The 27,237-nt window shown below is 40.8% G+C and overlaps 2 protein-coding genes across 4 annotated transcripts in view; both read right to left on the bottom strand.

Moving 5' to 3' along the window:
* The window catches only part of LOC149566645 (cyclase-like protein 3), a 176,227-nt gene extending 149,295 nt beyond the window's left edge, over positions 1-26,932 (bottom strand). The window contains exon 1 of one of the 2 annotated variants that reach the window (XM_089819948.1): positions 26,424-26,932. In XM_089819948.1, coding sequence (XP_089676074.1) covers positions 26,424-26,721 — 298 coding nt within the window. In that variant the 5' untranslated portion in view covers positions 26,722-26,932. The remainder of the gene's footprint in view (positions 1-26,423) is intronic. The other variant, XM_089819949.1, reaches the window with a different exon arrangement.
* On the bottom strand, positions 14,252-16,770 carry LOC149566646 (uncharacterized). Of its 2 annotated transcripts, none has more exons than XM_089819946.1 (2): positions 14,538-16,770; positions 14,252-14,348 (listed from the first exon to the last, which is right to left on the bottom strand). In XM_089819946.1, exon 1 carries the CDS (start codon positions 16,377-16,379, stop codon positions 15,417-15,419), a length of 963 nt encoding a protein of 320 aa, XP_089676072.1. In that variant the 5' UTR covers positions 16,380-16,770; the 3' UTR covers positions 14,252-14,348; positions 14,538-15,416. The 2 variants fall into 2 exon arrangements, with proteins under 2 accessions (XP_089676072.1, XP_089676073.1); XM_089819947.1 differs by having other exon boundaries at positions 14,263-14,345.
* Positions 26,933-27,237: the final 305 nt, after the last annotated feature.

Here is a 27,237-nt window from a genome sequence, read left to right as displayed (position 1 = left end):
CCCTAAATAAGATGGTGTTCAACACTGTAGCGAAAAGTTTGGCAAAGGTATGCCCAATCATGATGGTCCTCTAGTTGTCTAGGTTTGAGACCAACCCAGTCTTATGGATCGGATAGATAATGTGTAGCAAGCAAGAGTCAAGACAACTAGTACAAACCATTTTGTTGAAGAGCACAGAGAGAGAGGAATCCAAAAACAAAATACCAAGCTTTAAGAGCTCCGCTTGGAACCCTTCCTCATCCACAGTCGTGTTGTTATTCATGTATCTAATTGTCTCACTAATGTTGGAGAATGTGAAGAGGTGGCAACAAGGAAAGGGAGTGAGATGGAGAGGGGGTTGACCGAGAATCTCATAGAGAATGGAGGTGTGAGTGACAAGGGAGTTGTGGTCCAGGGCTGAGGGGGGAGGAGGGTAGTGGGGAACATGGTGTGCAAGGAGAGCTTTGGGGATTATACAAGAGAGGCACGAAGTGATCTATAATGCATCAAGAAGAATAACTATTTATTGTGACAAAGAAAACAGTGGTACTTGAATCTCAGTTGGACGAATGAAGGGGAAAGGCTAGAGAAGGTAGAGCAAACCAAGCAATGGAAGGACTTGCATTCCTTGTCGAACCACTGGTTCATGGGGCAAATATTCCTACGCAGGGCGCTATGAGAGAGGGAAGAGGTGCGGTGGGGTATCGAAAGAAGGGCGAACTCCCATAGTGCAACAACAAGTGAGTAAAACATGGAGGAAGCATCCCCCGAATCAGTGAAGGACTCATGGGGGAAGAGTTGTTTGAGGCAGCAGAGGAAGAGGACATGATCACTCTCTTAAAAGCAAAAAAGTAGTGGGCATGGAGGGAGTGGCGCTCAGAGAGGGCAAGGGGGTGAAGGATTGAGAAGGGGGGGAAGCATAGAGGGTAAGGCTACGAAGGGCATGGTTGGACAGGGGAAGGCGAGAGACAATGAAGCAGCTGGAGGGGATAAAAGAGGCACATGAGAGGGCATAGTCCACCACACTTGCACCACCACAGTAAAGCTCATTCAAGATCACCAAGTCAGAAGACTCGCATAATTGTAGTAGATGGTGGCTATATGGTCAGAGGCCCCAGACTGTCCTTTAAGAAACATTGCAAACCCATGGTGCCAACATCCGATTCAGTCGAACAAACTAAATCGGACCCCCTGTCATGGAGGGGGGTCTAAAAGTCTATGGTTCGTGCATTAAAGTCCCCTAAAATAACGATGTCAACCATGGCAAAGAATCCGGTAATGCACTCATGTAGGCCCTCAAAAGTGTCCACACTCTTTACACATTGCATTGCATAGTATGAAGAAGTCAATGGAAAGCAACACTGCAGTGTAGATGTTTGTACCATGTGACATTGTTCGGCTAATGTGGACCCACATGAATCTGGTAGAGTTGTCGGAATGGACCACACAAGTCATGTTGAAGAGGTGGTCTTTGATCAGACAAGCAACCCCACTAGACTCCCCGACCCCACCAGAACACTTGACCTCATTTCTTAATGCAGATAACCACTAATAGCCAAAAATCCCAAGAAGAGGGCAGATGGGGCTCTCATGTGTCTTTGTAACAAGGAGAATGTCGGTTGAACCAAGGGCATCCTGAAGAAGACCTGACAAACACCATAAAGAGCCATTGTCGTTCCAGCAGTTGACATGCTAGTTAAAGAGAGCACGTTAAAGAAAAGTAACCTTTACATGCTCCAAATCACGGGCCATAACTCCATACCTTTTACAAGATGCCATATAAACATTCAATAAATACCCTTATCTCCACTATGGTCAACAATTATGGCGATTTTGTAACCGTTCTCACATATCCTAATGCTATTCACAACATGCATACCAGCCATTAGTTAAAAACATTGTTTCCATGAGTTTATCAATTCTCTTCAACTACAAATAATAAATCCACATGGTCTACATGAATTAAAGCCATGGTCTAAAGGAATTGAACTATTTCCACTGTTGCTTGGTTCTAGTGTTCAAATATGGAGGCTACATTTGTATGCAGCCCTAAATAGGTCTGGATACCATTAGTTGAATATATATAGCCGTTTGCTACTTCTTGCCAGTTTATTCTGCAAGATAGACAGATTAGATGGTGATTCTCCATGCATGTACCTGTTTAAAGTTCTTTAGAAAAGACCTAACCACAATGAAATTCAAGACAGTTTAATACATCTCAGATGATTCCAACAATATGCAACAGGATCCTAATATGGTACAATAAGGACTCCAAGCTATTTTTTAACTTGCTGTAGTAAATTTTGACCTGACAATATATAGCAACTCGTGATGAAATCATTTGACCTACATTTAATACAATAGCTCCAGATATAAGTAGTCAGCCGTGAAGCATATTCATCATTAGTTACATGATTTACTCCATCACATTAATTACTCCGCTGTTGCAAACATAGGGATGCTTTGCTGTAATTGGAGGAAAGACAGAAAATATAAGGATAGTATCAGCGATTCAGCAGCATGCAGAGTGACATGAGTAGCATGGAAATATGAAGATCCAACCTGTAAAAATGTAGCATAGCATTCTATATCATTCATACAAACTAGTTCAAGTTGACTAGTACTGACTTGCAACATGCTGTCAGGACTCCCCAATAGATTTTGAGGATTTTGTGCTCTTATTAGCATGTAATTAGCAATGGATATCAGCTTTGCCGAAAGGCAACACTATCATTCCAGAAGATATCTATATCGTTCTTCCATTGCTTGACAAATTTTATTTAAGTTTTTCTATTAGTATTTCATTGCTTAAGTTGTTATTATTTTACTTTTCATCAGATATATACTATGTGATTGCCATTAATTCTTATTTGTCTATTTCATCCTCATTTGTTGATCGACAACTGCTGAGTTTCTGTTGAATCTAAAACCTACTCAGAGTTTAAAATCTGGTATGAACAGATCTAGATTCCTTGGTGTTTTTAGAGGACTAGTAGCCAAAGAAATGGACAAAACTGCAGTGGAGTCTGATGGCAAAAATAGCTACAGCTTTTGACAAAAATTTAAACAAAACAATAAATGGATTCTTCTACAACTAGGAAATAACTTTCTAATTCTCTTGATTGGAAGCACAAGAGAAGAACATACTAATGCTTTTGGACTTTAAAATGCAATTTCTCATTATGAGGTGTATCCAACATTATATACAGTTGGACGGAAGGTGAGCTTTAACCTCAAAATTTCAGCTCAAGCTTGGGAATCCAACCCCAAAGTGACATTCCCTAGCTTATTTAAAGAAAAAGATGAATATCAGGTCATGTGGCCAACAATGTCAGACTTGCTTCTATAACTAAACAAACAACTTTATTGAAAATGGTGAACAAAAAAGGGTTCAACACATCTTCAACAGTTGTCCAAAGGAGATGCCTCTTTTGCTACAGGAATGGAATCAAAAATTCATTTCCATTTGTTGTTTTCAACTACATCTTTTTCTTAAAAAGGCCTCAATTTTTCTCTTAACTGGAAGTGGTGTTGTAGTTTCCAGTCAATATCAAAATTGTTGTGGACAAGATTGATAGAGAAATAAGATTCCCAGCCTAACTAGTTGCTAATGAGCACAACTGTGGTAATTTTTTAAGAAAATTGATGGACTGGATTAGAAGTAATTTGCCCAACATTTTTGGTATTTTTTTTACTTCTTTTGTAGATTGGCACAGATGGTTTGTTTACCGCATAGGTTAATTAAGAAATGCACACAGATAATGAACACGAACAGCAGAACTCTTTAGATTATATTCGCATATGCCAAACATTACATTATGCTTCATAAGATGAATGATGAATCATTAATGATTTACAATGATCCCAGGCGGGATATAAATACTATTCGCCGAACCTTCCCGAAGGAGTCCGTCGGCCACAAACATTATGTCCGCTACAAACTATTTGCCCGTCGGCTACAAAATACAAAAACCCCGACGAAAATCATCCTGTCGGCTACAGAAACACCGATGACAATCATCCTGTCAGCTACAGAAACACCGACGACAATCAGTCGGCTGACACCATCCCCCCAAAAAGAAAAGTCGTCTCCTGACGACTAACAAAATTAGGAGACAACTTACAGACAACAAGAGAAATACTAGAGAAAAGGAGGAGGCGTCCCAGAAGAGTGTTGCTGGTGACGCAACTCATACACTTGCTCTGTCTTGATGCGCAGATCTGTTTGAATCTGTGAATTAACCTCTACGGCCTCCTTCAGTAGAAGCACAGCATCCATAGCCTACCTCCTAGCTAATTGCATCTCGTGCTCAGCCGCATCCTTATCGCGGACAGCCACTTCCGTACCTTGCCTAGCCACGTCCCTCTCCTACACCACTGCTGCCATATCTGCCAATAGTGCCGCCCGCTCTGCTGCCCATGCTGCCTGCTGGTCGACCAAGTCGGCGGCTAGCTTCTCTCTAGCCTCTCTCTCAACTGCCAACGATCTCTCTACTGCAACCCTGTCCGCCTCCGCACGCTGACGAGCATAGTAAATGTCCTTGTACAATTCCACAATCTCATGTGCCAGCTTCATCAGAGGGGTGTCACTGGGTCCCAACTCCGGCTCAATAGCCCAATCTACCAACATCTGAGCTATCTCCACCGCCGGCCAACCCCTATCTACAAAACAAGTCTAAAATCGTCGAGGACAAATCCCATGGATATATGCTCGGATCAAATGCCACTCCCTCTACTGAGTCAAAGCCCAAATTGCCACATTGTGTCCCTTCTTCAATGCAGATTTCATAGTCTTGAGGTAGTCCCTGCACCTGTCCTCATCCGACCCGTAATCCTCCTTGGCAAAGTCCTCCAATGACCATTCCGCATCACTATTCTCCTTCTCATCAGCAGGAGCCATGCCCACATCCAATGCCACCTCCTCTGCTGTCGGCACAACCACGGCATGTGGCACTCCCTCCTCCTGAGACTGAGGCTCATGTGGCATTCCCTCCGATACTGTCGGTGATGTTCCTGAACGCCTGGGAGATTGGATGGACGGACCCCACTTGGCAGGAGTGAGACTGAACTACTGCCTCAAAAACATACTAGCTCTATCCATCACCTCTGGTTGCTCTAACTGCGCGGACTCCATGCTCTCCTCCTGCTGTACTAGCTGGGCTGACTCGATTGGCTCGGCCTCTCCTAATAAGAATGACGAAACAGTGACAACTGCATCGCAATCAATCACATCCAAACGAACCTGAGGGTCGAGCTCCAGCACTGGCAACTATGCTCTCTGTGAGACTGCGACCATAACGACATCTACTTATGAAACTGGCTCTACTGGTACAATTGGAATCATCTCCGCTACAGCCGTCGGCAATATATCGACGACTGTCTGCGGGACATCTGTCACTATCTGTGGGAGAACCTCCATTGCTGTCCGTAGGGCCATCTATATCACTGCCTGTGGGACAACCTCTGCCACTGTCGGAGGGGTCATTACAACTGGGGCATGGCGCTGGCCAAACGAGGGAATGACTATTGTGCAGTTAGTCAAGTGTGCCGAAGTTGACAGCTGAGGAGGGGTAAAGAATGTTGCCTCACCGCCAACTTCAGCCGAAGTGCTCTCCTCCTCTTCCATGGACTCAACCTCGTCATTCTCCGAAGTGTCCTCCCATCCACTGTCTGAATCTCCGAAAGTGTCTAGTCCTCGGAGTACTCTCTTCTGGCCCGCTGCTGTTCCACCTGTATCCAAATGGCGCCAATAGAATATGGGAGGCTCCCCGTTTGCCAACTTGCCCCTCAGAGGAGCCTCAAAATCATCCAATGGTATCTGGCTAGCTGCAGCCTCTAGGAACAGCCCAATGGCAAGGTGCGACATAAAAAATGTTCGATGCTGAAGCGTCATGAATTCCTCCATCCTGTCGGCAAGGACTGAGGCCCAATCATATACCATACCCTACATGATGCCATTCATGAATACCACCTGCAGCAACGCTATATCTGAAGCTCAAGTGGCACTTATCAACTTGCTCTTGATGATGTCCATGATGCACTGCCAGTGACCCTCTCGAATAAAGTCCTTGCGAAGCCCTCTGCACTTTGACCCCTGAATCGCTACGTCCCTCTCCATGGGTGTAAGATCTCGGCATACAAGATCTATCCAATGCTCCTTCTATTCCTATGAGAGTTTGTGGTTCTTGATCTCCACTTTCTTACCATCAGGGCCAGGGATGCCAAAAACCCTAGTGAAATCCCTAGGTTTAAAAGATACCGTCATCTGCTGCTTCTTGTACATGAATGTACTTGTTTTGCTCCGCGGGCTATATGTCTTTATCATGGTGCGCAATACTGATTCAAACAACCGGATGGAGAAGATGGGAAGCTAGATGGCCCAATGTACCTGTGCCCGTACTAGAATCTACTTAATCTGGTCTGCCTCCGAGGTCTCTTGCCACCACCTCCGACATTCGCTCCCATTAAGACCCTCGAACTGGACGGTGAGATAAGTGAGTTCCTCCCTGGTCTTCTGCTTCTTGCTACTGGAACCCGAGGGACCTGCAACACGGATCCCAGAAGCCAAAACCCTTGAATTCTTTTCCATATTTGCCGCCAGCTGACTTTTCCACGGCTTCCATTTGCCTGCTGATTCCATGCAATAATTTTTAAAATGGCTTATTTGTTCTTATAAAAGTTTCCTCCATTTGTTACAAGCACACTCTCCGCGGGAAAATACTGTCTGCTACAATGCTCACAATCAGCGAGAGATGAAAACAGCCTCCACGGATGAGCATAGGCCAAATAAAGGATGATTACTCTTAGTGCCAAACAATCATGAATTGAAACCTGCACAAAATTTCAACCATTCCTTCTCAATTTCCACTTGTTGGTGGGATGAAAACCCGTACTGCTATAGATCAATTCTTCCCACAGCAATGACCTGCAACAGCAACCCCAGGATCTGGTTGGAGGAAGGAAAAGTTCCACTAGAGACCACTTCGCAGCGATTTAAAAAGCTCCGCCAGACGCAACCACAACTTCACCGCCGGAGCTCTGAGACATTGACCTTTGTTTGGGTGAACTTCTTAAAAGGGGCAGAGTGTGTTCTCTGTTTTTATGTTGGTTGGAAGCTTCAGCGGCACTGTTGCATTTAATACACAAAAGAATGTCCGCGTGACTAAGAGGACTCTGCGGACAAGCCGTGGAATCGAAACACCAGCCCGTGGAAAAAGAAGGAATTAAAATGTTTTAATGCAGAACTCCACGGCCGAGAAAGGAACTCTGCGGCTTCAATCCTCAAGGGCAAGAAAGAAACTCCACGGCTTGAATCCCCGCAGACAAGAAAGTAACTCCGCGGCTAAAGAGAAGCCTGCGGATGCTTCTGCGGACAAACAGGGCCAGTGGAGGTTGACCGCGGGGCAAACGCCTGTGGAGATGTGCCTGCAGGCTATCTCCCACAGAGAGTTACCCGCAGACATGTACCCGTGGGGCCTATCCCACGGAACTTTTCTCTCTCTGTTTTTTTTTTCTTTTTTCTTTTTTTCAAATTTTTTTTTTTCCCTTTTTTTTTCAAATTTTTTTTTTTCAATAATACAGAGGTACCTCAATCATCGTGGTCATTTAATGACGACGACAGAGGACTCATGTGAGCACTGGGCGACGATGACACCCTTCTAGCGCGGTATATTTTTAATTTGGATCTGTTAACCGCTTTGGATCTGTTAACCGCTTGAGGCACCTCCTGTTCGTCCAACATCGATAGTTTGATTGCTCCATTGTCGCCAACCTCCCGGATCTGGTATGGTCCAACCCACCGAACCCTGAACTTCCCTGGTTTTATTTGATTGTGACCATCATACTTCAACACTAACTATCCCAGCTGGAACCTGCTACGTTTTAGATGCTTATCATGTCAGACCTTGCGTCTGGTCTGTGCCACTTCTATCGCCCACTGTGCCAACAATCGCTTCTCCTGAGCTTATTCAAATTGTTTAACCGCTCTTGTAAGCTTCTGTCGTCATCCAGCTTGTTTTCCAACGCTACTCGTAGACTCAGGATCATGAATTTCGCTGGGACTACCGCTTCCTGTCCAAACATTAACTGGAATGGTGTGTGCCCTGTCATCACCTTGTATGACATGTGGTAAACCCACAGAGCGGCGGGTAAGTTTTCCTCCCAGTCAGCACCTTCAACCACGCAGGATTTGTAGATGATGGATACTAAGATTTTATTGGTAGCCTTGGCCTGTCCATTTGCTCTTGGATAGTATGGATTTGACAGTGAATGATAAATCTTGAACTGGGTGGTGAGCAAGCGGATGACATGATTAACAAAATGTCCTCCCCTATCACTTGTTAATTGCAACGGAATTCCAAACCTGGTAATGATCTGTTCATAAATAAACTTCACAGTGCTGACAGCCGAGTTATTTGGCAACGCACGTGCCTCCGCCCATTTGGTCAAGTACTCCGTTGCAACAATGATGTACCGACACCGTCGAGTCTTGCTCACCCTCAGGGGTTCAATGAAATCTAATCCCCATCGCCCAAAAAGTTCCTGCGGGAGGGGTTAAGTGGCATGAAATCTCTCTTCAACGGCTTCCCAGCCCGTTGGCAAGTGTCACATCCGATGACCCATTCCTGCGCGTCGTACACCGTCAGCCACCAGAGACCTGCGAGAAATATCTTCCATGCAGTGGTGTCGGGTCCCATGTGTCCTCCCACGGGACCCTCATGTGCTTCTTTTAACACCTGTGGTACCTCTTCTTCTAACACACACCGCCGAAGAATATGATCTGGCCTCATTTTATACAATAATCCGTTGATCAATTGAAAGGTACGGCTCCGGATTATCAACTTGCGCCTTTCACTTGGTAGCATCCGAGTGGGAAACTGTCCTGTTGACAGGTACTCGTCGATACTCCTGTACCATTCTGGCAGTACCCCAATCTGAAACAGTTGCACGTCAGGGAAGTCATTCACACCCTCCGCTGGTTCCCTTATTTTGATCCGTGACAAGTGGTCGGCGCTAACATGTTTCTTTCCTAGTCGGACAATGATCTTGAAAGTAAATTCCTGCAACAGGAGTAGCCATCTGCTGATCCTCCCTTGGATGACAGGTTTATTAATCATTACAACAGGGCCTAGTGATCAACATAGAACACAAACGGCGTAGCGAGCAAATAATGATGGAATTTTTGCACAACATAAACCATTCCCAATGCTTCTCTTTCAGTCGTGCTGTAGTTATGCTTGGCCTTTGATAACAGCCGGCTGGCAAAGTATATCGGGTGATCCAATCCATGGTTACCTGTCTGTGCCAGGGTCGCGCCGATCGCATAGTTGGAGGCATCCACATGAACATGAAACTCTTTATTCTAGTCCGAATATGCCAAGATGGGTGTCGTAGCTAGTCGTACCTTTAGCCCTTCAAATGCTTTGTCCTGCTCTTTATCCCATCTAAATGATTCTTCCTTGCAAGTTTACCTATCTAATGGGTGGGACACCTTGGCAAATTTTTTAATAAATCTCCTGTAATAACCTATATGCCCGAGAAAAGACTTTACCTCCGTCACATTAGTAGATGGTTGCATTTCAAGAATGACTCATCTTGTTGGGGTCCGTCTTTAACCCTTCCTTACAGACAATGTGTCTGAGCAGTCTTCTGTGCGGAACCATGAATCTGCACTTCTTGGGATTCAACGCTAGCCGTGCTCTGCGACATCTCTCCATGCATTCACCAAGTGTTGCCAGGTGTCTGTCCTCCATGCTAAATATTGACCAATCGTCTAGGAAGGCTTTGAAGTTTCCCACGAACATCCTATCGAAGATATGCAGTATAATCCGCTCGAATGTGGCCGGCGCGTTACACAACCCAAATGGCATCCGGTTGTACGCGTAGACCCCATCTTCGACGACAAACGTTGTCTTCAACTTATCCTCCTCCGCTATAGAGATCTGATTGTATTCGGAGAACCCATCCATAAAGGAGTAAATTTCATGTCCCGCGACCGCCTCCAGAATGCTGTCTGTGAATGGAATCGGAAAAGGATCCTTGATCGTGACTGCATTCAGGCATCTGAAATCAAGGCATATCCAAATTTGAGTAGTATCCTTCTTCAATGAGATGACTATCGGCAACACCCATTCGTTGGTCTGCACCTTGAAGATGATGCCAGCTTCCAGCATCCGGTTGATTTTCTCCATAACCCATGCCGCATAGTTCTTGTTCATCCTATAGGGTCGCTTCTGTACAGGTACGGCTCCTTCCATCAGCGGGATGCAGTGCACACATAATTCTGGCGGTACTCCCTTGAGGTCCTTGTATGTCCGTGCAAACACATCCTTGTATTCCAGAAATATCTTGAATGTCACGGCCTTGAGTACTAGATCCCAATTATCTCCGACTAGTATGTTCTTCGGCTCTGCCTCGTCCCCCATATTCATTGTTTGCAGCGTAGCTTCATTATACTTGATTGTCTCCCCTTCACTGAATGCATGGGTGGGTGTAACATCCAACGGTGCCTCCCTCTCCTTTACTTTAGTAAACTCCTTCGGATATTCGTTCTCAATTGACAGAACATTGCAGTTATGAAATAATTCATAGTCCTCCATTTGCCAGTGGTATAGACTGTTGACAAAATCCAAGTCGTCATCCATTGATCCCCCATCTAATCGCAGGACTCCCTCCTGATCTGGTTCCATCCATTGTCTGCCTTCATCCTCCTCTTCCTCAGAATTTGATGACAGGGCCTCTTCCCCTACCATTTGGGTATGCTGATCAATGAAAAATCGACGGCCTTTACTTTCCAGTGATAAGGTGTTCTTCTTCAAGTCGTGTCGGGCTCTTGCTTCGATAAGCCACCCGCGGCCCAGGATGGCGTCGTATCCTTTTCTCTTCAATGGAATCACCACGAAATCCATCAGGAACAGCCAAAGCAACAAGAATCGGAATCGGCAAGGCCGAATCGAATCGTGAATCGGCAATGAATCGGCAATGAATCGGCGATGAATCGGCAAATTTGAAAAAACCCTTTAAATTTAAAGATTTTAACAATTTAAAACTTATTTCATGCACCCTTTATTGAATATAACTTAAACACACTATAACATCATCAAATAGAAGTTAAAACTTAACATACATAAACATGGAACATAAAATCCATCACATATGTAACTATGTTATCTAAAATGTAAATTGTAGGCTAGCTGAAGTAAATAGAAATCAAATGATCACAATGATTTAAATCATAGAATGTATGTAAGATGATCCATAAGACATCAAATCATAAATGTATGTAAGAATCTAAGATGAAGATCCATGAAAGTTTGAAACATATGTCTATCAATGATTCAGTATCAATATCTGTAAACAAAATATAAAAACAAGGCTCCAGCTCAAGCCTCAGACTCATAGTCATCATCATCATCCTCAACATCATCCTGAAGCTCGGCTGCAGCCTCAGCCTCAGCCTCTGAGTATCTAGTCTGCCTAGTAGCAAGGCGTCTAATGTAGGTCTTAGAGGACTGCCGAGCCATATCTCCCGCATATAAGATGGGCTCATGAACGTCGCTAGGGCCTGTGCCTATGCGTGCACGTGTGCGTCTACCAATGCCTGAAGAACGTGCTCTAGCTGCCTCAGCCTCTATATCCACCTGGTCAACCCACACACGGTCTTCCTCAGTGAAGACTGGATCCACAACCTCTGTGAGCCACTCTGATTCTGGATCAATCTCCTCTAGAATAATCGGAGAGGAGTCAGTGCCCAAAATCTGTCTGATCCTAAGACGGAGGTTGTAATGAACAAAGACAATATTATTCAACTTCTGCACTGTCAACCTGTTTCTCCTCTTCGAATGGATGTGCTCGAACATGGACCAACTGCGCTCACATCCAGAAGCGCTGCTTGGCTGACTCAGAATACGAATGGCAATTTTTTGAAGTTTTGGGGTTGTGGCCCCAAACATTTGCCACCATCTATCTGTAATAAGGGAAAAATTGAAAATAGAAACAATTAGTCTCATTTACAAATTACAAGTTAACTCTAAAATTACATAATCAACTTTAAGATTAGAATCTAGATTCATGAACATTGAATATATTATTTAATTTTTACCTGGCTGTAGTGTTGTCTGAGCATTTATGGCCATCCTGCTAGAGAAAAGTGGCCCCTCTTTATTGTTGAACTGGTCTAGCTCAACAATCGCAGCAGCGCTATCTTCATCGCTACTCAACCTCTGAATCACTGTGTATAAGCCAGTGAGAACCTCCGCATCCGCCTTGAACTCAGGACGGAAACGATATGCCGGATTCAGAAAGTAAGCTGCTGCATGGATGGGTCGATGGAGCTGATTCTGCCATCTCCTATCGATGATGTCCCAAATAGGGCCATACCTCTCCTGCACTCCTGCATATTGGGCTCTGATGGCCTCCTTGGCCCTATCCATGCCCTCATAAATGTAGCCCATAAAGGGCTTCTCCCCATCAGCAGTTCGTAGCAAAGCTACAAGGGGTTCAGTGACCTACATATAAAGTAAAACAAAAAACTTGAGTCAAAACTTAAATATAAAATAATATAACTTAAAGTAAAAGTAAAATACTAAATGTTAAATTGCAATAAATTTACCTGCAGGATTTCTCTAGCGGGTTTCCAAAAACCATCCTCATCAAATATGCAATCCGCCACATCTATCCCTACAGTGGTCGTAGCATAGGAAGAGGAAATCCACTCCCGCCCAACAAACATGCTCCTCAATTCATCCCTTGATGTCAACAAGGACTGCAAGGTGATGAAATTCGAGGCAAACCTCGTGATACCTGGGCGAGCTAACTCTTTGCCTTCTGTGTACTTCCTCATTGTGCTAAGGACAAATGAATGATTATAAATGAATTTGCATATGTTTTTTGCCCTTTCCACACATGACTTGACAAACTCAAGTTTGCCAATTTCCTCCAACATGAGGTCAATGCAATGTGCCGCACAAGGGGACCAAAATATGGTGGGGTACCTCTCCATCAAAAGTTTACCTACAACAATTTTAAGTCAATTAGAAATTCAAATTTCAAAATTCAAATAAATTTATTTTCAAAACTTGAAAAGTTAAAAGTTTACCTGCAGCAACATAACTTGCTGCATTATCCGTCACCACCTGGATCACATTTTGTTCTCCCACCTCTGCTATGACTTCCTCAATAGCCTCACATAAGTATGTGGCATTTTTTACATGTGCGGAAGCATCAATGGATTTGATGAACATGGTATATCCTACAAGTAACAAAACAACGAATTAGAATATTAAAATTAAATGGATCATCAACAAATTAGCATTCAACAAATCAAAATTTACAATTATGTATGTAGGAAAGTAGAATGATCAATTACCTCCACAGGATACAAGAAAATTGAGGAGTGTCCTATTCCTCCTATCTGTCCAACCATCAGTCATGATGGTGCAACCCTTTGCAATCCACTCCTTTCGGTTCTCCTCAAGCTCAGCCCTCATGTCCTCTACCATCTCATCCAAGAGGTATCCGCTCAACTCAGCCTCAGTTGGGGCTTTAAACCCCGGACCACAAATAGCAACCGCGTCTATCATGTTCTGCCAATAAGGAGCCCTGTCACAAATAAAAATTTAGATGTCAAAGACTCAAATTATAAAACAAGTAAATATAATTAAAGTTTTACTTTTACTTTTAATTTTAACTTTAAAGAAAACAACGAAAAAAGAATCAATTACCTAGCTGCATAAATGGAATGTTGCAAAAGTACCAAAATTTGCATATCTCCTTTCTGGCAGCATCATGAATTTCCTTGTTCAAACCCATGCCCTCAAGTGTGGGTTGGGAACCAGGAGTAGTGCGGGGCACAAAGTAACTATCCATTCTGTTTTTCCGCACTCTAGGCTGCAATAGGTTGGTGTGGGACTCTGTCTCAGTATGTGACCGACTAGCACTAGCACAAGCAGAAGAACTAGGATAAAAAGGAGGCCTAGAAGAACCCTCTCCAACACAACCTACAGATGCAGAAGCTGATGCAGATGCAGATGTGGATGCGGCTGCAGATGCGGATGCGGGAACATGGGAGCCAATACCCCTTAACCCTTCAAGTTGCATTTTCCTATTGGCTTTGTCTTTTTCAATTTTTTCTAATGCCATTAAGCAAGTGCGTTTTGCCTCAGGAGTTTGGTGAGTGCAAATTGTAACATCGTGTCCAGGTATAGCAACAATGTGGTATTTCAATCTATAAATACCCCCAGAAGTTATTTTTTCTTTACAAAAAATACATTTTGTTTGATATTTGGTTCTTCCAGGAAACTCTTCGTTATATTTCCAACATTCATCTTTTCTACCCATTGCGAATTTGCAAAAAATGAAAGCAAAGGCTGCTGCAATAAAAATTTATATGTAAAATATCAAAGTTTGAAGCTAATAAAAGCTACAAAACAACAAACCCTAGTTTGCAACTTAGTAAACATAAAGAACATTCAAGATCTAAACTAAAAATCTTGAAAACTATAAAAATTTAACAAAAAATGCATAATACACTAACATGCAAAAAAAAAAAGAGCACTTACCTCTTGCAAATGAGTTGAGGAGTGTTGAGATTGGCTCCCTAATGCTCCCAATGCAATTGATGGCCTCCCCAAATGGATTGCTGATCTTTTTTGTGCTCTTTCTTCTTGCCGGTTAGAAACCTATGGCTTTTCTTTTCTCTTCTTCTCTCTCACTTTTCCTCTCTTCTACTCATGTTAAATAAATAGAAGGCCCTTTAGAGTTATAACAAAGAGAAATGGTCAAAAACAAAGTAAAAAAACCAAGCAATTTTTTAAAATTTTACAACTCTATACTTTATTGGCCGCAGGCGATTCCTGCCGATTTTTCCAGGCGATTCATGCGATTTTTTGCCTGAATCACCTGAATCACTTGAAGAAATCGGCAATGGCGATTTCCGACTCCAAAAAAATTGCCATTGCTGAATCTAATTGCCGATTCAGGCGATTTTATGGCGATTCTCGTTACTCTGGGAACAGCTGAGTGCCAATGGTTACCGGCTGTGCCATGAGAATACTCGACGGTTTAATGCCATGTTGATCGGCTGTCAGCAGCTGAAATCTTGGAGGCCACAATGTCGACTATCCAAGTTTCCTCCAGGTTTCTTCCGGCAATACATTTACGTCGGACCCTCTGTCAACTATTGTGTCCGTGAGAACATGTCCAAGGATCCCCATCTCAACGACTGCGAGGTGCCGTCTGAATGTCAGCGCCAGCAACATCTGATCTTCTCCGCCTACAGCAATCTCCTTTTCCTTCCCTCGACTTGGTTCTCCCGGTGACTTTTCCTTCACTTGACTTGATTCTTTCGGTGACTTGGGAACTGGCGTAATATTTGATAGAGCAGATCGGAGTTGAGGCATGGTGAGAAGTAAATCATTTATCCTTACTGGTACCTCCATCTACAAAATTTTCCGTACTATGTTTTGTTCCGCAGAATTCCTCGCTGAAGTGCCGGCGGTATCCTGAGGTGTTGCCGGTTGGGATACTTTTTCCACCTCCGCCCGTGCTTTCACGAATTTTCTCTTTTCTTCGACAGGGTCCGGGTATTCTTTTGCTTGTTTCCGCGTAATTGCCAGAACTTCTTCCTCATCCGTCCTGACAGTGATCAAGTTCACTCCAGATTTTGGACACTTTGAGTTGTCGTGATTGTCGGGTCCGCACCATCGGCACAATAGTTGAGGTGTATTCGCCATTGGACACTCTCGTGCAAAATGCCCCCACAAGTTACATGCGCGGCACTGAACAATCGGCCGTCCATTTGCATCATACTGGATCCGGCTTCTGCTCGTATTGTTATTGTTATTGTTGTTGTTCTGTCCACGCCGATTATTCCTGTATCCTTCGGATGTAGCACCAGTGGTATTCATGTTTCCGCTACTACCCGACGGGGAAGCCTCCTGCGTAAGAAGCACCTGCAGAGATTCTTTTGTCTTCATGTTAAAGGGGCACTCCTTTGTCGAATGGCCCATGATTTGACAAATATCGTAGAATTGATTCTTTGGACAGGATCCTTTAGTATGACCGTCGGTCTTACACTCTGTGCACCACAGCTCACTGCTTTTTGGTTCCTTCTGCATGTTTTTAAACTCCATTCGGATCATGTCCTTTTGCAGGGCGCGGACCTTCTTGCTACTACCTCCATCGTCGTTGCTATCTTCGCCGGAAGGCTCGTCGTCATCAGAATCAGAGGAACTAGTCTTCTTCTTCTTCTTTGTCTTGTGCTCACTTTCGAGATTCAATGCTCTGTTATAGGCTTCCGTGTATGACGACGGCAGCACAATTTTCATTTTCTTCCGCAGGTTAGGGCGTAGGCCTTCCACGAACCACCTTTTCTGAAGTCCGTCCGTCGGCATATTTTCCATTTTGTTTATCAAATCTTTCAATTTCCTAGCATAAATGTGGACAGTTTTGTTCTTCCCCTACTTGATATTGAAGATTTTTGCGACAATTTCATTATCGTCACACAACAGTTGAAATTCGGCCAGAAACTCCTTTTTGATGTTATTCCAACTGTCTAGCTTTTGTGGATCTGTACTAGTAAACCAATCAATTGCCACACCTCGTAGGGTTGCCGAAAATTGTCTCATCTAGTTGTCTTCATCAGTTATGCCATTTGCACTCCAGATCGTTTCACATGTTTTGTAGTGTCGGATGGGATCGGTTGTACCATCTACATCAAACTTCGGCAGTTTCTCTTTTGGTCCTGCCATCATGATTGGTTTCTGTAAACAGGCGTTGCTCAGTCCTCCCACACCGGCGGTTTGCACTCCCACACCGGCGGACTAGTCTCCGACACCGGCAGTCTGCACTCCCACACCGGCAGATTGGTCCCTTGCGGACTGCACTCCCACACCGGCGGATTAGTCTCCCACACCGACGGACTATTCTCCCACACCGGCGGACTGTTTTCCCACACCGACAGACTCAACAATTGCGAACCTTGGTGAAGAAGGGTGTTCTAAAGTTGTCCCCTGCAGAAGTATATCCTAGACAAAGAGTTCACTCCACGCTCTTGCTCCGTCGGCACTCCGAGCTGTGCGAGTCGATGCTCTTGCGTCTGGATTCTCTTCCCTCGGCGAACACAAATTCAAAAACTCCTCCCGTGCTTCTTCCACCAATTCCACCCGTTGTCGAGTCTCCTCCAACAATGCCTCCGCACTCCTGTTTCCATCTGTAATCTTTTGGAATCTCCTTCGGCGGTCTACCTACTGTGCCAGAATTAAATGTTCTTGTGCAGTACGGATTCCATCTTTTCCCTTGGCCTTATTTCGATCCTTGTTAAGCTGATTTGGCATTAATCTTCATTCCTCCCACCTTCCACGTTCATAAGGCAACGGCGCCAAATGTTTACCGCATAGGTTAATTAAGAAATGCACATAGATAATGAACACGAACAGCAGAACTCTTTAGATTATATTCGCATATGCCAGACATTACATTATGCTTCATAAGATGAATGATGAATCATTAATGATTTACAATGATCCCAGGCGGGATATAAATACTATCCGCTGAACCTTCCCGAAGGAGTCCGTCGGTCACAAACATTATGTCGGCTACAAACTATTTGCCCGTCGGCTACAAAATACAAAAACCCTGACGACAATCATCCCATCGGCTATAGAAACATCGACGACAATCATCCCGTCAGCTACAGAAACACCGACAACAATCAGTCGGCTGACATGGTTATTTTCCATTCAAAATACAGTCCTCAAACCAAATCTATCACTATAAGATAGGACATTTATATTTATAGTCTCACAATATTGAATTCTCCTCTACTATCTCCAAAATAATTTGGTGCGATACATCCATGATTTCTAAGCTTTCTGCCGGTGATATAGAACATGGAGTACACCTAGGAGATATGGCATGCACAAAATTTGCATTTAGATAAATACATTGATATAGTTGAAATTGATGTCAATTATCCTTTAACAATTAAATCCTAGATTTAATCTAGAAGAGCTCGGAGTATTCATCATTGTGTATGGAAAATTAACCAATCAGCAACAATATTATCTTTTCCGTGAATATGTTCAATAGTGTATTCGAAGCAGTAGTAGTAGTCTTGCCGACTTACCTGTTTTCATTTGCCATTTTTTTCCCATGCGCTTTTTCTTTGAAAGTTAAGAATCTTGTGCAATCAGTCTTGATCAATGCTTTAATCGCATTAGTTTTAGAGCAAATCTTTTGAGAATTTTTTAGCACCATAGATTTCTTTATTGGATGAGCTCCATTTTTTGGACATCATCACCAAAGGGTCAAAGACTCTAATAGCATATTCTACAACAACAAATTATTTATTATCTTTTACAAAGAACAAAATACCATCCCAAGAATAATCAGATGGATCAATATATAAAATGAATTCTGAAACAGTTTGTGCATGAAGAATTGGCAGTTTACTTTTCTCTGATTCTGTTGATGGAGTTCATGAAATCTTCAATCCAGACAAACTTGTTCTTGTTTAATAACTTCTGGAAAAGCTCATGATCATGTATAAAATGAAATCTGAAATGGTAGGTACATAAAGAATTCGCAGTTTACTTTTCTTTGATTCTGTCAACAGCATTCATGTAATCTTCAATCCAGACAATTTTTTCCTTCTTTAATAACTGCTGGAGAAGCTCATGATCATATATAAAATGAATTCTTTTATGATAGGTACATGAAGAATTCTTTTATGATAAGTACATGAAGAATTGGCAGTTTACTTTTCTTTGATTCTGTTGACCATGTAATCTTCAATTCAGACAAATTTGTTTTCTTTAGTAACTGCTGGAGAAGCTCATGATCATATCCTGATCCAGGGTAGAAACTACTGACATAGTTTAAAATATCCAAAAAAGGCTTGAAGCTTCTTCTTATTCAACAAACAATTAAAAATTAAGACCTTGTCCTTTGTGTGAGTTTGAACCTCAAAGATACCATTATTGACAACCATTTCCAAAAACTTCCAACTATTACTATACCATTTGATTTTATTAATAGATAATATAATACTAGAGTCGTTTGCTTTAGAATAGAATGGAATATTTAAGATGACTATAAAGGTCATCTAACATTGTGATGTTCCGAAATTTTAATGTAATAATTTAATTTAATTAAATAATTAATTGGTCTCAAATTTTAAATAATAAAATAAAAGGACCTTTGATTAATTACTTTAGTTAATAAATATGGAGGCCCAAATTAATAAAAATTGAATTTGGGGATCTAGTTGATTTATGTATATCTCACACCCATCTTTATTTTTGGGTTGTAGGTGATTGTTGTCATGTTGGCACTTGTTGTTCACCTCCAGAGTTTTCCTCCAACAAGGCATTTATGACCGACGTGTGGATGTTTTAGGTATGCGAGTTGAATTATTTTTATTGTTCTGCAAATTCTAGTGGACGTTTTACTTGTTGCACTATTTTGAAAGCAAAAGACCTTCCCTATTTGGCTATTGTAGTTTCGGTAGGATTTTGGCCAACCCTATTCCACTTGTCTGACTTTGCTTAGATCTGGAAAATCCAAACACCATCTTTATCTATCAAGATACCATTGTGTTTTTGCAACATATTTGTATATACCTCTGTGTTTGGCATTCACCTTTGAGTTGGGCACTTCTACCAATTTTATATATATATATATATTTGTGTGTTTGGTCTTAACCAAATTTCCATTTGATCATCCATAGCAAAAACCCAACATATCTTTGTACACCATTGTCCCATATCACGTACAACATCCAAATATATCTCGCTGAGGTTTTGTCTGCCAAGGTTCGTTCTGTCGTCGAGGTTTAGTCCATCTGAGTTTTGTCCATTGAGGATCTGTCCCCCAAGGTTTTGATCGTCTCAGTGGTGTCCACTGAGGTTCTATTCACCAGGGTTCTGGCCACCGAGGCTCTAGCTATCGAGCTCTTATCTTCCAAATATGTTGCTAGCAACTATGAAGCTAAAGATTGTACACCAAAGACAACAAGGAAGTTGTCAAGATTGGTTAGGGTTTTGGAGGAACGACATTGGAGTCCGTTGATACTATACAGGGTTTATCTAAAGGTCAATCGCTAGTCTGGAACATTACAGTAGTATCAAAGTTGGTTATAATACTAGCCTATTGGGATGATTGAGAGATTTTGGGATATGGATCACACTATGGCACCCAACAGCAATGGAGAATGGTGGTTGAAGGCAATGTGAAAGATTGGCAAAGAACTCAGTGAAGGTGTTGATCTTCCATTAGATATATTGGATGTATGTTTATGTAAGGTGGACCAATTACCTTCAAGATTTATACAAAGGATCCTTTCTACGATTAAGAATGCCTTAAGTTAACCTAGGCTATTGAGACACTGTGACAAGGAAATGAAATAGGCAACTGTAGCATGGCTCAATGAGATCTTAAGAATCTTGACTCCTAGAGCACCGTATGATGATAACACCATGATAGAGATATTGCATTTGATCGTTGGCAGTTTTCAAAGCCTTGATAACATCAATGGTGATCCTTTTGGCAAGAGATCTATAGTATTCGAGAATTGTGCAAATGTCAAAATAAGTTACCTCCTCTTAGATCTCAAGTTTCAAGACTTGATCCATGATATGTTTCATCACTTCTTGGTCATAATCAAGGAGTGTCATGATACTAAGGCTTTAATTGCTATGGAGAACCTTATAATTTCATGCATTGAAGAGATGGATGAAATATCCCAACCTATCATATCCATGTTGTGGGTTGTTTATAATCTAGAATTTGTCCCTTCTATGGCAACATGTAGATTGGTCAATAACATATTCAAGCATTGTGAAGAAAAACTGATATTTTGTTTGCACAAGTGGAAGAAAGTGCATGACGGCAATAAGGGTGATGCATTACGTGAGGAGGATGAAGGCATGATGAGAGTGTTGCTCTAGGGGGATTTGCTAAATCTTGCTACCACACCTACTTGGGGAAAACACCTAAAAATTAAGAGGTTGCTTTCATGGATCTTGCCAAGACATCATGGATAGATCAAGGTGACATAAGCTCTGCCACTATTCCGTTTCATGAGCCAAGCCTTCCACTCGTTGAGTATGGTGTCCTTCCTTATTTGCAGCAAGCTTTATCTGTCATCGAACCTATGTCCATCATGGAGGTTGTGTTTGTGGTTGTGGTAGTGCTTGTGGCTAAAGTTCCTATCAACATTAGCATCTCTGTTTGTGGCCATACTCGAAAAGATTGTTGAACATGATGACATGAAGGGTTTTATTGACTGGCATCATTGGGGTCCTAGTGAAGGTCGGGACAATGCTGATATCAAAGTGCGTGCAACAGAAGTTGGATGACTATGTGTTGCAACGGATGTTTGATGTCAACTCACATGTTTCGCCTATGCATTTGATTTGGGATCCAAAAGTAATGTTGTTGATTAGATAGTAGATTGCTTGAGGACAAGCAATCTTTGGGCAACAAGGATTTGTGATGCTCCCAAATTTTAATGTAATAATTAAATTAAATTAATTAGTTTAATTGGTCCAAGAATTTAAATTATATAATAAAAGGACTTTTAATTAATTACTATAAATAATAAATATGGGGTTCCAAATTAATAAAATTTGAATTTGGGGTCCCAATTGATTTACGTATATCTCAAACCCATCTTTATCTTTGGGTTGTAGGTGTTTTTTGTTGTGTCGGCACTTGTTGTACAACTTTGAAGTTTTCCTCCGAGGGGTATTTATGACTGGTGATAGGATGTTTTAGGTATGTGACTTGAATTATTTTTATTGTCTTGCGAATTTCAGTGGGAGTTCTGTTTCTTGAAGCATTTCGGAAGTGAAAGACCATCCTTATTTGGCTATTGCAAATTTGGTAGGATTTTGGCCTACCCTACTTTGCTTGTTTCCCTTTGCTTGGATTTGGCAAATCAAAGCACTATCATTATCTGTGAAGATACCTCCGTTTTTCGGCAACATATTGCATATATCTTTGTGTTTGGTGTTCACCTCTATGTTTGGCATTTCTAGCGATTATATATATATGTGTGTGTGTGTGTGTGTGTGTATAGTAATAACCAAGTTTCCATTTGATCGTCCACTGTGAAACCCCAAAATTGTCATCTCTATAAGCCATTGTCCCATATCACTATACGACATCCAAATGCAACCCGTCAAGGTTTTATCCGTCAGGGTTATGTTGTTGGGGTTTTGCCCATCGGGGTTTTGCCCATCAGAATTCTACCGTCGAGGTTCTACCTATCAGGGTTCATTCTGTCACTAGGGTTTTGTTTGTTGAGGTTCTATCACCCAAGGATCTGTCCGCCAATTACATTAGTAACACCTATGAAGCTAGAGACCGTACGCCAAAGACACCAGGGAAGTTCAAGATTGATTAGGGTTTTAGAGGAATGACATTGGAGTCTGTCTAGAGGTCTAGGATACTATACAAGGTTTATTTGAAAGTCATTTTCCAATTCAAAACATTACAAGTATTTGACTACAAATAAGAATGTCACTGGTAAAAATAATAAAGAACCTAAGTTCCGTTGAAGATTCTATCTATGTTCTTGTGTTAATAGGTCAATACATTCATCAAACCTAGAGGAATAGCAATCTAGTCATAATGTTTGAAAGGACAATTGAATGCATTTCTGTATTGATCATGTTCTTTTACTCTAATTCGTATAAACCTAATTCACAAACAATTGGGAAAAATGCCAAGAATTAGCAACTTTTTGTAATAAATATGATTTCTCATTAACGATATAAGAAAACGGTTCAGTAATTGGATTCAAAGGTTTGTAATTTATCACCATTCTTTTCTTCCCTCTCTTTTGTTTAGAATGTTTGTCTACCATGAAAAAAAATGGAGATTGCGATGGCTTGATAATTTTCCTTCTTCAAGCTCTCTAATTTCTTTCTCCATGTCTAGGTCCTCGTCCATAGAGGCAGGAATTTTCTTCCCACTTTGACTTGTTTACCCTTTTGCAAGAGTATTTCCAAGAATTTGTAAAGATCTTTTGCACATACTACTTTTCCTTGTTGTTGCTAACCTCAACAAAATGGTCTTTGTTATTGGGTTAAATAAACCTAGTATAATAAATTTTCCCATATGCATATATTCATTTAGGGGCCTTTATCCTTTCTCCATTTAAGGTAAATAATACATGCTTGCCTGTACAAACATAGAGTCTAGGTATCAATATCATTGCCACCTATTAAAACATTTAAAAATCTATAGTCATCTATTCAATTTGAAGAAATCAAGTTTAATTATTTTTCCTTCTATTTTTATTGCTTCTCAGTGCTTGTAAATATCACAAGTAAAAATACCACCTTGTATATCTTTGCTTTTGTAGTTACATTCACTATATTCATTTGAACAAGCCTACAGTTCTAGAATATTCCAACATCAGATTATTATCATTCAAAGACACCTAGAGGCCTAGAAGGTTAAGGAATCCCGTTCTTTTTGTTTGGAAAGATCTAGATATGGGATCAATGGAGAGCATCCATTGCATTGATTTAAAATTCTTAGTTTCTTACTAGGTTGGCACTTACCACTAGAGTTAGGTGCATCAATAAAGCCCATTTTACATATGAGCTTAGTGAAATGTCAAAGATCAAATGGGTAAGAGGAGTGACCCTATACAACAACCCCAACATGTTGAATAGGATATAAATCGTAATATGATTTTCAAGATTATTACATCCATTTTGATAGAAGTAGATTCCCATAAGATGAAGGAATCATGCTACCTTAAGGAAAAAATGTGGAAAAACATCAATTTTTAGATATAATTTCCAATTACACAGATTTCCATACATCTCCTCATTCAACCCAAGATTGACTGGATTATCGAAAAACAAGCAAGCAACTCAAAAAAACATGACATAGTTCCTACATACATTTAAAATGAAAGTACTGACATGTTTTTCACGTCTGTTACTACTTCAAATCCTAGGAAAGAAGAACCATGCAAAGTGTACATCAAATGCATATTTAATGGGGTCATTCAAAATGATTTTCCAGAAAATTGGACGGCTAGTGTTGTCATTCCTCTCCTCAAAATTGAAGATGCCAATTTTGCATCAAATTATTGTAGTATAATGATTAACATGCTGTTTGAAAACCTTTCTGGGACTATAGCAGAACACAAATTAGCAATTGGGCAAGAAAAGGAAGGAAAGAGAGTGAAAGGACAAATAGGTTTAAAACCAAAACACTCAACAATTAATCATTACATTACTGTTAGCCACTTGACCGAAAAAGTATCTAATAAACAAGGAGAAGACGTTTTTTTTTTATTATTTTCAATTTAAGAAAGCTTTCAACAATATGCATTAATGCAAAATTCGGAGGAAAATCGAAGAGTTGGGAATTCTAGAGAGGTACAAGGAAATGGTTCATAGGCTCTAAGATCAAGACCAAGACAAAGTCAGAACGAGAAAAGGATTATCAAAATGCTTCAAGAGTGATAAGAGTGTCAAGCAAATATGTTCATTATCACCCACTTTGTTTGATGAGAGGTGTATGCCTAGCCAGTTATATAATAAATCTGCTCTTATATGCAGATGACCTGATCTTAATGGCAAAAACAGCACATGGCATTCGAGAGCACTTGAGAACTCTGGAATTGTTATATTAAAGGGTAGGGATATAAGTAAACACCAAAAAAATCAAGGTTATGACCTTCACTTTGCAGTGAAAAAAGAAGCAAGTTTACTTCATAATTGAAGTCATTGCAAGAGATGGATGAATAAAAGTAACTTGGTCCAGATCTTAACAACTAACTCAATTAGGAGGCCTTTAAGACAAAAAGATTACAAGGAAGTTAGAAAGATATATATACTTGCAACAAAATAGATCCACAAGCACACATCTACGAGTTTGGAAAACCATGCAGAACCTATTTTGGCTGCTTCTCACACTAGTGGTTCTTCATTAGTGTGAAGTCTGGAGCAACAGCACAGCTAAACAAAATGGAGACCAATAGAGAGGTTGTAAAAGTGTTTAATCACAAGAAATTTCAAAACTAAAGCTTCAGTTCCATTAAGATCGTATTATCCAATGCAAATGGCTTCCTATAAGAGGCATTAACTTTAATCCAGTTGCTAAGTAACTGAAAAATGATAAACAACATATAGTCTCAATGTTAGCCCAAAACAATAGTGGAGGAAAACATAAGCAAAAGAAAGAGTACAAAGGTGAAACAAGTACCTACTGGATGGGTGAATGGAACAATGGCATGCAAGACCCCAAACAGCAATAAACAAATCAAAAGATATGTAGCAGAAAGCATCAATGCAATCATGTGCACAAAACAATTGAAGAGAATGAGAAAACACCATGTTACAAAATTCATTCCCACATGTGACCACAAGCAAAAAAATATACGAGAGTGGAAAAACATAAAATAAAAAAATTCTAATAACCCACCTAAGGACTATCCCGCATCATCTTAGATGAGAGACTAGAAAAGGACAACATCCAAAAACGATTGAACAAATACAATATGTTATTTTCACACTGTGGATTCGTAGCAACAGAATGGTGCTAAGTGTTCCATTCCTGCAATGAGTGTTAAGTGTTCTATTCGTTTTCATGTAATATGGTTTCTTGTGAACCACTACCCATGAAATATGGGTCAATGAGTTTGACTCAAAAACTACACAGTTGAGTACTGATAGTAATACCACAATTTGACTTGCTATGGAAAAATATCTCCTACTTAACAGAATGGTACTATGTCATACAGTGCCTACCTTAAACAGATATCCAGATCAATTACACCATCTTGAGAGCTGACTCCTTGACCACCTTATTTGAAGAGGAGCTTTTAGATCAAAATTTACAGAAGAATATCCAAGCTTCCAAAAGAAATAGCGGAGAATTAGGAATAGCTGGGGCAGCACCCAGAAGGGTGTGCACGTGCAAAGTGATGCTGCTTTTAAATTTGTCTTTCATTCACTGTCTGGTCTTGTGAACATAATGAAATTTTCCATTCATTCAATCAAATTGAATAGATGCCAATAAGGGAATCGAATTACATAGGCCGTGTATTCTTCCAATGCCAACTTTTAATTTTGCAATAACTAGAAATAATCAAGCATGGCATATAATTTTAACCTGATTGAAACACTTTTTTTTAAAAGAAAGTATTAGATGAGTTCTACTTTACAGCAAAAACCAGCAAGTTTAAGTCAGTACATGGTCATGCAGAGGAGCATATAATAGATAAAAGAACTCTTCACTTGTCTTTAGGACTGTGGGCTAGTGTTGAAATGGCACAGTTATCCCAACTTGACTCTTTATAATATGACAAAGCAGCCAGCTCCCAGTTTTTTAATGTTACTGCAGAGAGAATTCACAAAACCCATTTGCCAAGGGTGGCTAGTTCAGAAAGTAGCAATATCCATTAGCAGTAAATTTACCGTTGAGAAGATAGAGATCGAGGGTATCGACATCCAAGCCAGCTTCATAATACTCCTGATAGAAATGAGCAGGGGAGTCAACATGAGTGCCGGTGTGAACTATCAACTTCATCTCTGAGAAATTGTAATCGGACCCATTCTTCATACTCGCAATGAGTTTCAGGGGATTTCCTAACCCCTCCGCAGACTCGGACACTGGCATATCATCCCTGAATGCATGACTTATATCCACAATTTGTCTTCCATAAGCACACAACTGAGCGTTGGCGACCACTATTAACACCAAAGCAATCAACATGACTTAAGGATTACAGTGTACAGTTATTAGCGCAGAGAAATAGCAACCTAGAGTAAAAATATACGTATGTCGAATGCGTATATCGCCTGTTATTTGGCGGAGACGGTGGTTCTTATGACCAGAGTTATGACCAGAGTTGAGGTGGGCAACTAATTTTGTTCACCATCGTTGTATTGCTATCTTCAAATTAAGAGTAAATAAAAATAAAAATAATTAGTAGTCCCTCATCAAAGAATACTTATGCATTCATGTCACTCCAAATATGACATTAACACTAACCAATCAATCAAATTCAAGACTATTTTTGGTAGGGGGAGAAAATTAATTTTCTTCAAAAAAAAATACAAATATTTTTTAACAACTTCATCTTACATTAATGAATGTATTAATTATAACTTTATCTTTTCCACATTTGTGACAAGTTGATAAAATTTTATTTTTTCAATTATTTTATCTTCCACCTCACACAACATGTCTAATCAATATTAATTACACAATTTATTAAATATTTTTAAT

Source organism: Cupressus sempervirens, chromosome 3, assembly GCF_028749045.1.
Source record: "Cupressus sempervirens isolate cs-2001-9-10 chromosome 3, ASM2874904v1, whole genome shotgun sequence".
NCBI lineage: Eukaryota > Viridiplantae > Streptophyta > Pinopsida > Cupressales > Cupressaceae > Cupressus > Cupressus sempervirens.
The sequence above is the reverse complement of the archived record's forward strand: the minus strand, read 5'-3'. Positions and strand labels throughout refer to the sequence as shown.